The sequence below is a fragment of the Sarcophilus harrisii genome, chromosome 2, assembly GCF_902635505.1.
Source record: "Sarcophilus harrisii chromosome 2, mSarHar1.11, whole genome shotgun sequence".
Lineage (NCBI taxonomy): Eukaryota > Metazoa > Chordata > Mammalia > Dasyuromorphia > Dasyuridae > Sarcophilus > Sarcophilus harrisii.
This window is the reverse complement of record NC_045427.1, coordinates 78,858,813-78,873,530: the sequence shown is the minus strand read 5'-3', so window position 1 is coordinate 78,873,530 and position 14,718 is coordinate 78,858,813. Positions and strand designations below refer to the sequence as shown.

The 14,718-nt window shown below is 34.0% G+C and overlaps 1 protein-coding gene across 11 annotated transcripts in view; it reads left to right on the top strand.

Moving 5' to 3' along the window:
* SLC8A1 (solute carrier family 8 member A1) overlaps positions 1 to 14,718 on the top strand; it is a 428,962-nt gene that overhangs the window by 369,992 nt on the left and 44,252 nt on the right. For 6 of the 11 annotated variants that reach the window (XM_031950399.1, XM_031950397.1, XM_031950398.1 and 3 more), the window contains 2 exons: positions 6,158 to 6,282; positions 9,645 to 9,744. In XM_031950399.1, the coding sequence (XP_031806259.1) occupies positions 6,158 to 6,282; positions 9,645 to 9,744 (225 nt within the window). Of the gene's footprint in view, positions 1 to 1,944; positions 2,014 to 6,157; positions 6,283 to 9,644; positions 9,745 to 14,718 lie in introns of all 11 variants that reach the window. The other 5 variants (XM_031950394.1, XM_031950395.1, XM_031950396.1 and 2 more) reach the window with 1 other exon arrangement.

Genomic DNA, 14,718 nt, shown 5'->3' with positions numbered 1-14,718 from the left:
TAGGGTATCCTTAATTCTACAATCAATATTATATCTTGATGAAGCTTTTCTTTCAAATCAGTTTGTGACATGGATTACAAAACATATATGACTCTGGCCCTGGGATTTAATTTATAGCATGTGAAATTCTGAATTTCAAAAAGAATGTAGGAAAATTAAAAAGAAATTACTTCATCCAAAGTTCAGCTCTAATAATCCAATATTTTCATTAACTATGGACATAGAAGATTAGTGGCACTTTTGGAACTACAAATTCTATATCCAGTCTTCCTATGTTTTGTCTTACTGGGAAGCACTCAATTAATATTCCAAGGATCCATCACATCAGCAACCCTGTAGCTTTACTCCTATGTAATTCACATATAATCAGTTCCTATTTCCAAAGTATAGAAAATATATGTTTTGCTGAAAGGCAGTCAGTCATTCAGAGAATAACAAGGTCTGTTACCTCCAACTACAATTTTTTGTTACAAATTATCCTAAAGAAAAGGTGAGAGACAGAAAAGGAAAGACATACAGACAAAAACAAAGATGTAGGGGAGTAAAAAAAGAAAAAGTAAAAACGTGGAGCTTTTTTAATTAGAATTTTTAATGATCTAAATAAAGTATCAAGCATCTATGATCAAAATAAAGTAGTTTCAATCAAAGGTTTCATATCTCTAGCTTGTGAATCACATATAACCTACAATAGTTTTCTATATGGCAGATTAACATTTAATTGGGAAATATTTAATAAAATACATAAAAATTCAATAATACATTATTATGTTTAAAAACTTAATTCACATGTGGCACAAAGAGATCATAATATATGGATTAGTTGCCCATCTTTCTAATTAAGTTTGATGACACTAGGTTAGGTTAATGACTTATTATATAATAGGCATATAATATCATATATGTAGCCATATAATATTCATAATGTAATAGGTAAATAGATTTATTGTACAGTTTCTATTAGTAATATTGGAAATGAATTTTCCAACTATGGCAATATATTTTTTTCTGGTGAGAAGCCATCCATACTTTAGGGCACCCATTTGGAGCTGCTATTCAGTTCATCTAGCAGCAGGATATATGCTTGGTGGAAATGCTAACTAACTACAATTAATTCATGATGATGGTCTCCTGAAAATCATGGAGCTCGACAGAATGTCTCTATCAATTTCAGACCTTTTAAGCTCACAAAGGAAATACCAATTTGAAAGCAGCAACTTGAAAAAAAAAACAAAAAACAGTACTCCTGAAGAGCTATTCACAAGTTGTGACAAACCTGGCTCATGTGAGACATAGTTTTAAAAAGAATTCCATCTGTAGTAGTTTTGCTCAGCATACATCAGTAGGCATTTATTAAGTACCTACTGTATATCAAACACTATACTAAGTGTTGCAGATATGAAAATAAAAGGAAACTATTCCTACCTTCAAGGAGCCTGCAAGATTAGAATATAAAATATAAGTAAAAGAGAGCTCCAAGGTAATGAGTTAGAGAAAAACTTTTAGTGTTTTAGGGAAATCAATTATGCAGGTGCTAGGATCTAAAGTGAATTTTGAAGGGAACAAGCTTATAAAAATGCCTTCAGGCATGGGGGATGACTTGTGCAGAATCACAAGAGATGAAATATTGACTGTTGTTTAAGAGAATGTGTATACACAGGTCAGTGTGATGGGCCTGAACAGTAAATGAAAAATAACAATGTTTAATAAGACTGGCAAGGAAGGTCAGGGCCAGATTATAATGAGCTTTCAATGCCAAGAAAGGAGTTTGACTTGATCCTAGAGATAAGGCAAAACACCAAATCCTGGATTGAAGTGAAAAATAACACATGCATGTATACTTATGTGTGTGAGTGCATGAAATTTAGTTTACTAACTCCACCAAGAAGTTTCAGAGCCAAATCAATGTGATCCACTCTGCTGATTTTCTGCTAATCCTTTTGCTAGGACAACCTGTCTTCAGGAAAGTTCATGCTAGAGAGCATCCAATTCCCTCCACTGTAATCAACATTGCAGGTACTGGTTTTATCATGGTTGCCTCAAAAACCACAATTTCATTAACTTGGAGCTAAAAGCTTTCAAGTGTACTTTATGCACAGCCATCAGTTAGTATATGTTGGTCACTTTTGATTGTTGATTTTTAAAAGTACATTGGTGAGAAATAGAATTGTACTGCTTGAATGACTTGATTGGAGCTTTGAAGAAAAAGCTATTGTCAGTGAGGAGCATATGGCATTAGTAATACTTCTAGCTATCTTTATCAGTTTAACACAATGCCTCTATTATGAACAATAGATTTTTATCTATAATTTTGAGTGCCCAGACACTCATGCTCCATATTTTCAATCAGGAATGGCCAGGGTACTAAAATATTGAGTATGACAATAATGGAGAAATTGCTGTGTTTTGAAAATGACGAGAACAATCAAATTTAAGATGGTCCTCCAGATGGTTCTCTGGATTTCCATTTCTATCCAGGCTTCACTTATGCAAGCACCTAAAAGATCTGTGATTTTATCCCACAACCACAGATCATAAACCGTCCACACTATATAAGAAATTTTGGTGAATCTTCATAGCCCTCCAAAATTTATCTCATTCTGGCAGTGAGTCCCTTCCAACCTAATTTGGCTGATCTTTGGGTAACAAGAACATATTATATCACCAGACTTAATCTGGCCAGAATGGTATGAGCTGCCTGAGCTTGGGCCACCTACCTTGAGACTATTTGGAAAAAGAAAAAGAGTGAATATAGTGCCACCTTCTCATTTAGAATTCTACTTCTATATGTACATGTTCTTTTCCCCAATAAAAGCTCATTTATTATATAAGTAGATATATAATAAATAGTAATCAGAGATGAGCGGAGACATCAGGGAGGATCATGTAAGAAATGAGAGAAGGCATTCTAAGTGTGAGATACATTTTTTGAAAAGATAAAGAAAATAGGAAATGAAATGTCATCTTTTTTTCCTGAAGATCAATGTTACAGGACTATGCGTGTGAAGAGGAATAATATATTACAAAGCTAGAAAAGTAGGTTTGAGCCAGTTTTTGAAGAGCTTTAAATGGCAACAAAAGGGCTTTTCTTTGATTCTGCAGGTAGTGACTCACTGAAGTTTACTGAGCAGGGATGTGACACAGATATATGCTTTATTGGTAGTGGTGTACAGCTAGGTCAGAAAAAAAGTTTCAGGCAAGGAGGCCAATTTGGGTTTCATTGCAATAGTCCAGATGATAGGTGAAGAAGACTGAAATAGGGTAGTAGTCATCTGAGTAGAATCCAGAGGGAAGAAAGAGAAAGAGAGGTTTGAAGCTGACTCCAAGTCTGGCAAACTGGGTAACATGTAGTATATTACAATCTTCAACAAAATTGGAGAAATTTGTAAGAGTTGTAGGTTTTGAGGGGAAGATAATGGGTCCTATTTTAAACATGTTAATTTTACAGGATATATGTTCAATATAGCAAGTTGACATTGCAGGATTAGCAGTCACGGGAGAAAAGTGCACTGGATATATCTCTGAGCATCATCTGCATGGACATAATGACATCAATGGAAGCAGATGAAGTCATCGAAAGAGTACAAAGAGAAAAGAGAGAAGATTACCTAGGATACAGCCTTGGCAATACCCACCCATTTGGGAATGTGACAAGTTCAAATAGGGCTGTGGAATGCTGGGCAACTCACTTTATTCTGTTTGTCTCTGTTTCCTCAAAAATAAAATAAATTAAATGTAGAAAATGGCAAAACCCGCCAATATCTTTGCCAAGAAAACCCCAAGTTGGGTCATAAAAACATTGGATACAACTGAAAAAAAAAGACTGAAAATTAAAGATAACAGCGTTATGTTGAGATTGGGGAAAAAATAGGCACAAAACAGTAAGTTTGATGAACAGAAGCTCAATGGAAGAAGTAGAAATTGGATATTGAAGGTGAAAAATGAGAGGGAAGGATTCAAGACAAAAATATGAAGCATGACCAGGAGAATAGTGCAACCCAGAATAGAAATAAGTTCTTTCTCTTCCAGCATGGTGCAAAAATTCATTAAGCAATGTTTTTCTAATATCATTCACTACAGTGGACAGCACTGTGCTCACTGAAAATATTATATAAGGTAGCCTTTCAGAAAATATAGAAGTTTCTATCATAGGACCCAAACTGAGCATCCTCTTAAAATGACCTCACCTTTCAAATCAGAATCCTGATCATACTTCTTCCTCGTGAGGAAAGGAACCAGTAAGTACAATAATGGGAAGAAGACACTCTTGAGTTGAAAGTCAAAATGCATGGTCTTAAATCATGGTTCTGCTATTTACTAACTGTGTGACTTAAGTTATTCAACTTTTCCAGCCTCAGTTTACTCAGCTATAAAGTTAGGTACATGACTTCTGAAATCCCTTCCAGATTTAATTCCTAGAGCTTTATATTTTTTCCAGTTTCCAGCAAACATAATTCATTTATTTGCTATGAAGAATCACATTACTAATGTGTGATTACATGTGTCACTATTACCATAAGTACACAGAACAAAAATAGTGGGAATCAAAAATCTACATCATTTTAATGTCTCCCTTTACTAAGCTATACATGAGGCAACTTTAAACCTTTTCTGAGTTTCCAATTCTTATAAAACTTCTCTCTCTTCTCTTTGTTTTCCGTTAAAGTTCAAGTGTTCAAGGCCCTTGGTCATTTATCTTTTAGCAGCAGTTGCATTTCTTTGGGGCTTTTATCCTGAGTGATTTAAAAGCTTATTTAAAAATCCTTTCAGCAAGGCATGACTATATATTCTTCATAAGACTCATTTACATGTTTATTTTTTGCTTTTGCTTCCCATTTTGTTTTGTCACTTGATATATTTTTTCCTAAAATGGTGAAAATGTTTCTATGCCATCTGCTTCTTAGAATCATTGCCAGCCTCGTACCTGAAGCCTGTTTTCATCTGGAAGTGACTAAACTAATCATATGTACTAGGTGCTACATTTGGGAATAAAAAGAGTTAAAATGAAAAGCGGTAGAACTATACCTCCAAGTGAAGCTGTAGGTTTAATGGAAAATAATATTGAGAGAAAGCTGGATGCCTTATTTAAATAAAAAGGGCAAAGATACCCATCATATGTAACCCATCAGCAAAAGACTAGTTCCTTATAAACTGTCCACTGTTGGCAGGATCCCAGTGACAGGCAATTTGACTGGACAAATGAGATCAACCCAGATCATGATTTCTCTTAATATAACCAAAGATTTCCTGAAATTTCCTACATTATTCACAGGCTAGGCTTATTTCCCTCTCTTGACTTGAAGGATAAGATGTTCAGGACTCATGGACCTGTCCCCTTTTTTCCTACATTTTGTGCCCTCTGCAGCTTTGATTTCAGCTCATTAATCTTCATCCTAAATGAAGTAAACTGGAATTATTTATTTTCCCCCATTAATCTCATCATGGTACATCATCTTAGATGCATGTATATCATCTTAGGTGGAATGAATGTTTTATTCCCCCGAAAAAATTCACCATCTTCCCTCTTAATAATTGCAGGTTAAGTGTTCCCAGCAATACCAGATTAGTTGATTTCTTCAGCAGAGATATGGGATGAGATGATGTGATTTAGGATGAAAGGGCAATAAGAGGGGTGGGAAAAGATGGATTGGAATATTTGGTTCTCAAAACTCCTATTACCAACTAGATTACTGAAGCAGAGAGCATATCTTGCCTCCTTGTCTTACAACATTTCTCTACTTCTATAATATTTTCATTTTTGTTTGTTCACAAGAGATGGTGGAGTTATTTCAACTGATGGTAATGTTGGATCACATCCTGAGATAAATCAGTACTTGCTATCCACAGCAGGATCATGATTTTAAAACTCGCCCTCAGCAGCCTTGACCATATTTAATGAATAAGGAAATAGAGATGTTTATCTTTCAATGAAGTCATTTTTTAGTTATTTAAAGTAAGCTGTGTCTAAGAGGAATCTGAGTATAGACTTCTCTCTTGCAAAGGAAACCTTTTAGGTGTCATACTTTCATACAAATAACTGGTTTAGCTAAAAATATAGTAATTGATGTTTTGTTCCTAATAGGGCTCCTTTTTCCAGAAACCAGGATTCCATAGTGAAAGTGACTGTGTTCCTGAGCATTTACATATTTCCCTTTTGCAGAGGATGATAAGCAACCCCTGACCAGCAAAGAGGAAGAGGAACGACGCATTGCAGAACTGGGGCGCCCAATCCTTGGAGAACATACCAAACTGGAAATCATCATTGAAGAGTCATATGAGTTCAAGGTATACTTGCAACCACAGACACTTCAAAGGCAAATTCCTCCACAGGCTTCTGTTTCATATGGGCTTCCTGGAGGCCTCCTGGTCCAGATCATTGGTCATGTTACCTAAACTGCAAACAAAAATAGTGTAAATAGAATCTTGAATATTTGCTGCCTCATGAGTTCAAGATGGAATACTGGGAATATGGTATTAGTGGGGAGGGAATGCAAGACTAAATCCAAGTCTCTGGTTTCAAAAGCAAAGCAACCTTATGAAATATTCTAAAGACTATAAGGTGATTTTATATAACAGAATTTTCAAGGAAAGATTTGAATATGGAGGTAAAAATGGAGTCAAAAAGAATATTCTCTATGCAGGGATTCAGAGTCAACCTGAAAAAAAAAAATGTATCAAAGAAAAGTAGACATAGTATTAAAGATGAGAGGACCATTTTACCTTTATCTTGTTCATCTTTTAGCTTTGGCTATCTCTGCTATGATGCTGCTTTCATCTATACTTTCCTCTTTTTTAAAGGCTATTTTAAAAACTAAACAATGAAATAGAAGCATAGTTCTTATAACAACAATATTTAGGCTTGAGTGTTCAAAAAATAAAGAATTTATGGAGCATCACATTATGTATAAGACACAGTACTTATTGTTGTGAGATACAAAGAGAGTTAAGATATAATTCCTGCCTTCTGGAAGCTTACAAGGGTAATACTTCCCCTGAGGTTCATAGGAAAAATAATTCAAATAACCACCCTATTCTTAAAAACTTAGAATATATCAAATATATAGGAAAATATATTTCCATGAAAGATTAAAAGAGCAAGAGCTGGAACTTCCTTCTAACAGTGTCCAAACCTATGGTGGAAGGGACTTGGCAATAATCACCAATTTACCTCCATATGGCCCCCTCCCACATGGTCATGGGGCATATCTAACAATTGAATCCCAAGAATAGCCTTAAGTATCATAAAGTTCCTGGATATAAATATGCAAACTAAGCTCTAAAAATAACTGCCCTGAATTGCATACATTTTTAAAAGTTTCTTTTCTCTTAAGATTTTACTCTTTGAACAATACATAATGCAAGGGGAGCCAAAGATATTAGAGCTTTTTTTTTTTTACACACTTAGTAACACTATGCTAATCAGTGCTTTCCATTTTGGCTTCAACTTATAGTTCTTAACCATTTTTTTGACACAGACTTCTTTGACAATCTGATGAAGTCTGTGATCCCTTCTAAGAATAATGTTTTTAAATGAACAAAAGAAAATGAGAAAGATTCCAAAGGATACCAATTGCATTGAAATAAATTTATTTTTAAAATGTTTTAAACTTCAGAGATTCTGGATTAGGAACCCTATAGATAGCTTTGGCCAGACTATTTTAATATGTCTGTTAGGTCTGGAAAGCAACAGATTCCCTGGTATCGCACAGTAAATAGAGATTTGACTTCCTAAATGTTATGGATTTTTGGCTTTGTTTAGTTTTTTTTGTTTTGTTTTGTTTTGTTTTTTTGTCTTTTTTGTGGAGAGACAGATGAGTCGAAAACAGAACAGACTGGTGCTTATCCCTTGATTTTGTGATTCCCAGTAGTAAAAACTCTTGTTGTTACTGTTATTAATATTAATTCAGAGCTAGAATATTCACTCTCAGACTAACAAAGTCTTTCTTTTCAGACCTATTAAACTAGTTTTGACAAGCCTTTTTACATAATACATATTGATGATATATCTACTTATTGATTAATAACTTATGCTTTTAATACTATTTAGTACAAGTTTTTATTTGACATCTACTATATGAAAGCATAGTGCTATGATTTGGGAACACAAAAATAGTGAAAAACTGTAATAAGGGAATTTACATGTTACTGGAGGTGATATACTAAGTCAAAAACATCATTAAATATAAGAAAATTTGATGACAAAAAGATTGCTAGCAACTTGAATATCAGAAAAAACTTCTTGTACGAGAGAGGGCCTAAGATCAGTATTTAAGGAATCTAAGGATTTTAAGAGGCAGAGACAAGCAAAAGAAGGCATTGCAGGCTTCAGGAAAATTCCATATAAAGACGCAGAGGCAGAAAAAGTATTCCCAAATGCAAGACCCTACTTTGTTATATTTAAACATATCCATACATACATACATACATATATTTATATGTGTGTATATTCCCACCTATCGCTAGTGGGACATTGGTTCTTGGTCAAGGATTTTATCTTTTTTCCATGAGGCATCTCTCTGCCACTAGGCTTTCTGAGTTCTTTTTTTATTTTAACATCTTATGCTTTCCCAGATAGCTCTTGCATAGTCAACACAACATTAAAACAAATTCATTTTTGAACTAAATCAAAGTTGTATGTGTGTTTGTGTTTTTTGCAATGAGTGGGATTTGGAGGACATGCTGACAGTAAGTTTGGTGGCTGGGTAGATTAGTTGATGTAGTTGAGCCAGGAAAGGCTTCCCCGCTGTGCTAGGAATGCCTCCCTCATAGTCTGTGTAATCCAAAGTCTTGTATGTAGATCACCTGCTTTCTTAGTTGAAGATTGCTTGGCTGCTGCTATTGACAAAATTGAACTTTGGAAAACCAGAGAGTTTTAATTGAACAGAACCAAGTGTTTGATGCATGTCAAAAAAAATCAAAGGGCATTAACCCTTGATAAAAATAGACAGAAATAAAATAAAATACTGTGATAAAAATAGATGGGAATAAAATTAAAGATCAGCTTCCAAAAAACCTGATCCCAGAACAGAAAAGTATTTTTCAGAGGAAATATAAAGGGAATGTGTCAACAACAATAAAATTAATAAAATGGGGATAAAAGAAAGCTCCATTTGTTGTACATTACACAATAACCTTGGATATTCTTTTATTATACTTCATTACAAAATTTAAAATATTTTTGGATTTTTTTTCAACCAACTCTGGCCTCTTATAAAATTACTAAACAAAATATCAGTTACAGGTAGCAGAGTGACAGTGGAACAACAGAAACAAGTTCATAAAGCATCCCCAATCCCATTCAGGGTAAATGAAAGAGGTTTTTCAATATCTGTTATGATAATCACTGAGGTCATTCTTAATATGTTTGCATCTGTCATTAGGCAGTGGAGTATTCTCATTCTGGATGCCAGGAATGATTTTCCATTTGTGACCATTTTGAACCAAGAATGGTGCATGCATATATATATATATATATATATATATATATATATATATAATCACAATGGCAATTGAAGTCAACATTCTTGTTCTGAGCCTGACATCTGCTCTCCCTTATTTATCTGGAATTTTAAAGCCAGTGGTCTTAGATATCCTCAGGCCTTAACTAGCCCAGCAATAATTAGCTCATTTTTTTTTTCTCTCTCCAGAGTACTGTGGACAAACTTATTAAGAAGACAAATCTAGCTCTTGTGGTTGGGACTAACACCTGGAGAGAACAGTTCATTGAAGCTATCACTGTCAGTGCTGGTGAGTTCCCATTTCTGCATGTAATCAAATTAGGATGGCTCATCCCTGAGTTCAATCTCAACCCACTGGCCAGCAGCCCACAGCATGCCAGCCAGAAGACTGCTTTATAGAGAAATCAATGGGATGTAAAAGGTATATGAAGCATGCGTTTCCTTTCACTGAACAGACTGATGCTATCTGCCTATATAAAGCAAGTGTTTTCATACATCTACTATAATATGATTTTTTCCCTCTTCTTTCAATATTACTTTTTTGTATAAATGTTAAACCTGACATGAAGAAGATCCATGTGGTTTCATGGAAAGAATAATGGATAAAGAAACTTCAAATCTGGTCCCAGGGACTGAAATCATTAACTCATTTGATAACTTTGGACATGTCATTTAATTTATCTAGGGTTTGGTTTCTTTATATGCAAAGTAAGGAGTATGTGTAGAATCGTGTTAGAAAAGAGTCTAAAAAATTAAGGGACATGAATATTCTTTGATTCACAGCTAGAAAAATTATCAGATAATTTGCTAAGTTCCATTAGTTCTAAATTTCTATGGTCTTCACCTATGGATTGAAAAAGCCAATCATGGGGGTCTATATGAAAAAAATACTCAGCCCAAAAACATAGGATGACAATAAAAATTTCTCTACCATGTTATTCTCAACCAAACCTTTGTTCTAGCTAAGATGGAGATATTTCTTGCTAGCAAGGTAGAATATAGAATTGGGAGTTGGAGGGGAGGCAGAAATTACTTAGATATAGTACTTGCTACATATTAATATGATTCAGGCTACAAGTAGCTGTTAAGTGTTTATACTATATCCCTGGTGGTATGTTAATTCTCAGGTTAAAAAAAAAGCAGCCTGTTCTCAAGGTGCTATTTTCTAATGGGAGGTACAAAACGTGTGTGTGTATGTGTATCTGATGCAAAAGGGGGCCTAATAAATTTGCCTTACTTACTGAAAATAACTCAGATATTATATGTTCAATTATGGATCCTAAAACTATCCTGCATATCCCTCAACTGTATCAAATACAGAAAAATTACTCATTCATAGAATATTGCTTATTACAAAACTCTCTTTAAAAAGAAAAAAAACACAACAGTTCTGTGGGAAAAGAAAATAGACAAGATTTTTGTCATTTTATTATTAATGCTGTTCATAATTAGTGTTGTTTTTCCATTTCTTTCACTTCTTCCACTGAGATTTTATGAACTTTAAATTATTGTAACCATTCAAAAGAAATGTATTAGGAAACCCCAACAATTCTTTGTTCTGAAGCAAAGGAATTGAAAAAGATAGCTCTAATGTTTAAAGTCCTATGGTTCCATAATTCTAGTTAATACTTGGGCCCACCTCACTCCTAATAATGAGGTATGACATTCTCTTTTTTACAAAAGAAATAGACAGAAATGAATTGCTTACAGAGTCATGAAGTAAATCTGTGACAAATCTGTTAGTCTGGAACATATCTCTGGGTATGTTTCATAAATCAAAATATATTATGAATTCATGATGTAACAATTAAATAACAAGCAAACCTTATATCTCTGACTGTTCCCCATATTATAGTATTATAGATTGGGGAAGAAAAGGAATATAAGGATCATTTCTAGGGGTCCTCAAACTATGGCCCACAGGCCAGATGCAGCAACTGAGGACATTTACCCCCTCACCCAGGGCTATGAAGTTTCTTTATTTAAAGACCCACAAAACAAAGTTTTTGTTTTTACTATAGTCCGGCCCTCCAACAGTCTGAGGGACAGTGAACTGGCCCCCTATTTTAAAAGTTTGAGGACCGCTGATTTTAGACCAACCTTTGCATTATATAATGGAGGAAATGAGACTATCTTCAGAATTGACATGATTTGGCCATGGTCAAAGAAGGTATAAACGAATAAACCAAAAATTCTTCTGATTCCACATCCAGTGTTCTTTATTCTGTGAATTAATGTGTGTGTCTATGTATATGTATGTGTGATCAATCCTTACCCTGGGGCTTCACCTTACCCTAGGGGCTCCAGCTTCTTTATAAAGTAAATGTACATAAACTAGACATTCTCCAAAGTCCCTGGCAATTAGGATCTATGATGACCATAAATAATCCTGGCTATGAATGACAACTATAATGAGACATTTATTTAGTATTTTAACTTTATGGGTTCATATAATCAGCTTTTTTAAATAAATGCATCAAGCTTACCACAGGCATGCTTACATTACTTAAATGAACCTTTATTTCTTTATTTATTTGTTTGCTAAAACAATTGGGATTAAGTGACTTGCCCAGTATCACACAGTTAGGAAGTGTCCTGAAATCAGGACTGGTGCTCTATCCTGTTTCCTTACTTATGATAAAAGAACTACACCACTGAAATCAAAGATGTATATGTATATGAATATATCCATATATATAAAAACTTAACAACTATAAACAGAAATATGTATAGTATATGTATTTTATATAACACATTTCAAACATATGCAAATAAATATTCCTTTACATATATACCAACATATGTGTATCCATGTTTGTGCATGTGTGCTCATGTACATGTATATAGTGAGTATTCATATACAGATACATACCCAATATGTACATATAGTATATTTGTATGTAAGGTTTTCCATTTATAAATTCTCTCCTCATGTAGATTAGCTGCTAATCTATAATTTAGGGTTTTAATTGCTTGGGACCCTGAGAGTTTAGTTACTTGAAAGGTTAAGGGACTTAAAGATGGTTTGTGTTTACTTGTTCAATTGTGTCTCTTCATGATCCCATTTGGAGTTCTCTTGTTAAAGGTACTGGAATCATTTGCCATTTCCTTTTTCAGTAAATTAAGGCAAGGAAAGGTTAACTACAGAGCTAGTGAGTATCTAAGGCTGAATTTGAACTCAGGTCTTCCTGACTCTAGGCTTAGCACTTTATCCACTGAGCCTTCTATCTACCTCCATGCTGACCATCATCAGAGGTAGGATTTGAATCTACTTTTTCCTTTGTTCTTCTATCTATATCACATTGACCCTCTTATCATAACTCTAATTGTTCAGAATAACTGACTACTTGTTCAGAGCATGATATTAATAAGGCCAAGAACTTGCAGCTAATCCCAATAAATGAAATATATGGTCTAGTCCAAGAGAGCAGCTTATGCTATAGGGAAGAAAACTTTTGACTATGGCTAATTTATTGTGTGACAATGACCAATGAATGAACCCCCCTCTTTAACCATTTTACCACCTACAAATTAGGAATGATGTCGGTACAAAGGCTTTTGAAGATGTCATTAAGTAAAAATTATATTACCTTGTGAATCAATACACGAGTTCAACAAAAGTGGAAAGACAGAGAATTGAAGGGAAAGCAGCATGGTTTTAGAAACAAAGAGACTTCTGTTGACTTTGGGCAAGTATCTCTGAATCTCAGTATTCTCTTCTAGAGAGTTGATTAGATAAACTGTCAGAAAATATTTCTTAATTTTTTAAAAATTAAAAAAATAAAAATAAAAAGATTAATTCTAAGGTCCCTTCCAGCTCTATAGCATGATCCTAGGAATGCCTTTACTCAACAAATATTTAATAATCATGTATGTAAGTAATCCACCATGTGAGACTTTAAGGCCTATATAAAAAATAAATTTACAGCAGGTTTTAAAGTTTTAAAGTTTCTGTCATATCCTGTCTATGTTGTGATTCTTGGCAAGCAGTTTAACTTGTGAGTGTCCCAGACAACTGTCAAAGACCATAAGCTGCAAAAAAAGTAATTGAAATTGAAGTAGGGAGTTTGTTTACAAGAAGCTCCTTGCAACAAGGAAGTCACAATTCTGAACCTATTCATCCAAAAACTACAATGAATTATAATTGTGCATATCCTCCCATATATGTGTATGGACATTCATATGTGTATAATTAACCTCTATAACAGAAATATATGTATATGTATAATATATATATATTTTATATAACATGTTCCAAAAACATAAGCAGATGAATTCAAGATTTATAAACTATTTTCCTTACAACATCCCTATGAAGTAGCTAGACAGTTTAGGCAGTGGCACAACGGATAGAGTGCTGGGCCTAGATTCAGGAGTTCAAATCCATCCTCAGACATTTACTATCAGTACGACCCTGGTAAAACAGAAGATAAGAACAACTTAACTTCTGTTTATTTCAGTGTCCTCAGTTCTATAATGGGGCTAATAACAGCTCCTATTTCCTAGAGTTGTTTTAAGGATCAAATTAGATAATAATTGTAAAGCACTTATCCTGGTACATACTATGTTCTATATAAATGTAAGTAATTATCATTATCATTATTTTTGATTACCATCCATGGATCACATAACTAATAAATGTGAGAGACTAGAATCTCAACCAGGATTTGTCTGTCTGACTCTTGTCAGAATTCTTTCATTTTCCTATCCTGGCACAGAAGTGAAAATAGATATTTTCTGGCAAAATGAAATAAATTGTTATGGCCTATCACCTTGATCTTTAGATATAACTATAACAACCAAGCTACAAATAATTCAGGTACAACTTTATGTTGTGAGTATTTTTATGATTATAATCCTATGGGTGGAAACTATACTAGCCCCTTCAGGTTATGAGAGGGAGAACTAGTCTGTAACCTCATGAACATATTTTTCTTCAAGTGACTATTTGGAAGGAGCTTGGGTATACAAAAATACCCAATGATATTTTTTTCAGGTTTCTAGTCCAATTTGTACTAATATACTATTTAGAGGCAGACCTGTAAAGTTTCAGGAAAGCAAACATTTTGTAGATGATGAATTTCATAAAAGAGCAGTTACCAAATTCAATAATAGTATTTATAATGAAATCTAAATAGCTACTAAAATCCTTTTATGGTGGTTTAATAGACAAAGAAATTTGTATAATTTATATAAAACAAAAATCTTACTGAGAGTCGTGCACTTCATGTTTTCATAGCTGATTTTCAAGCATTTTTAGAAG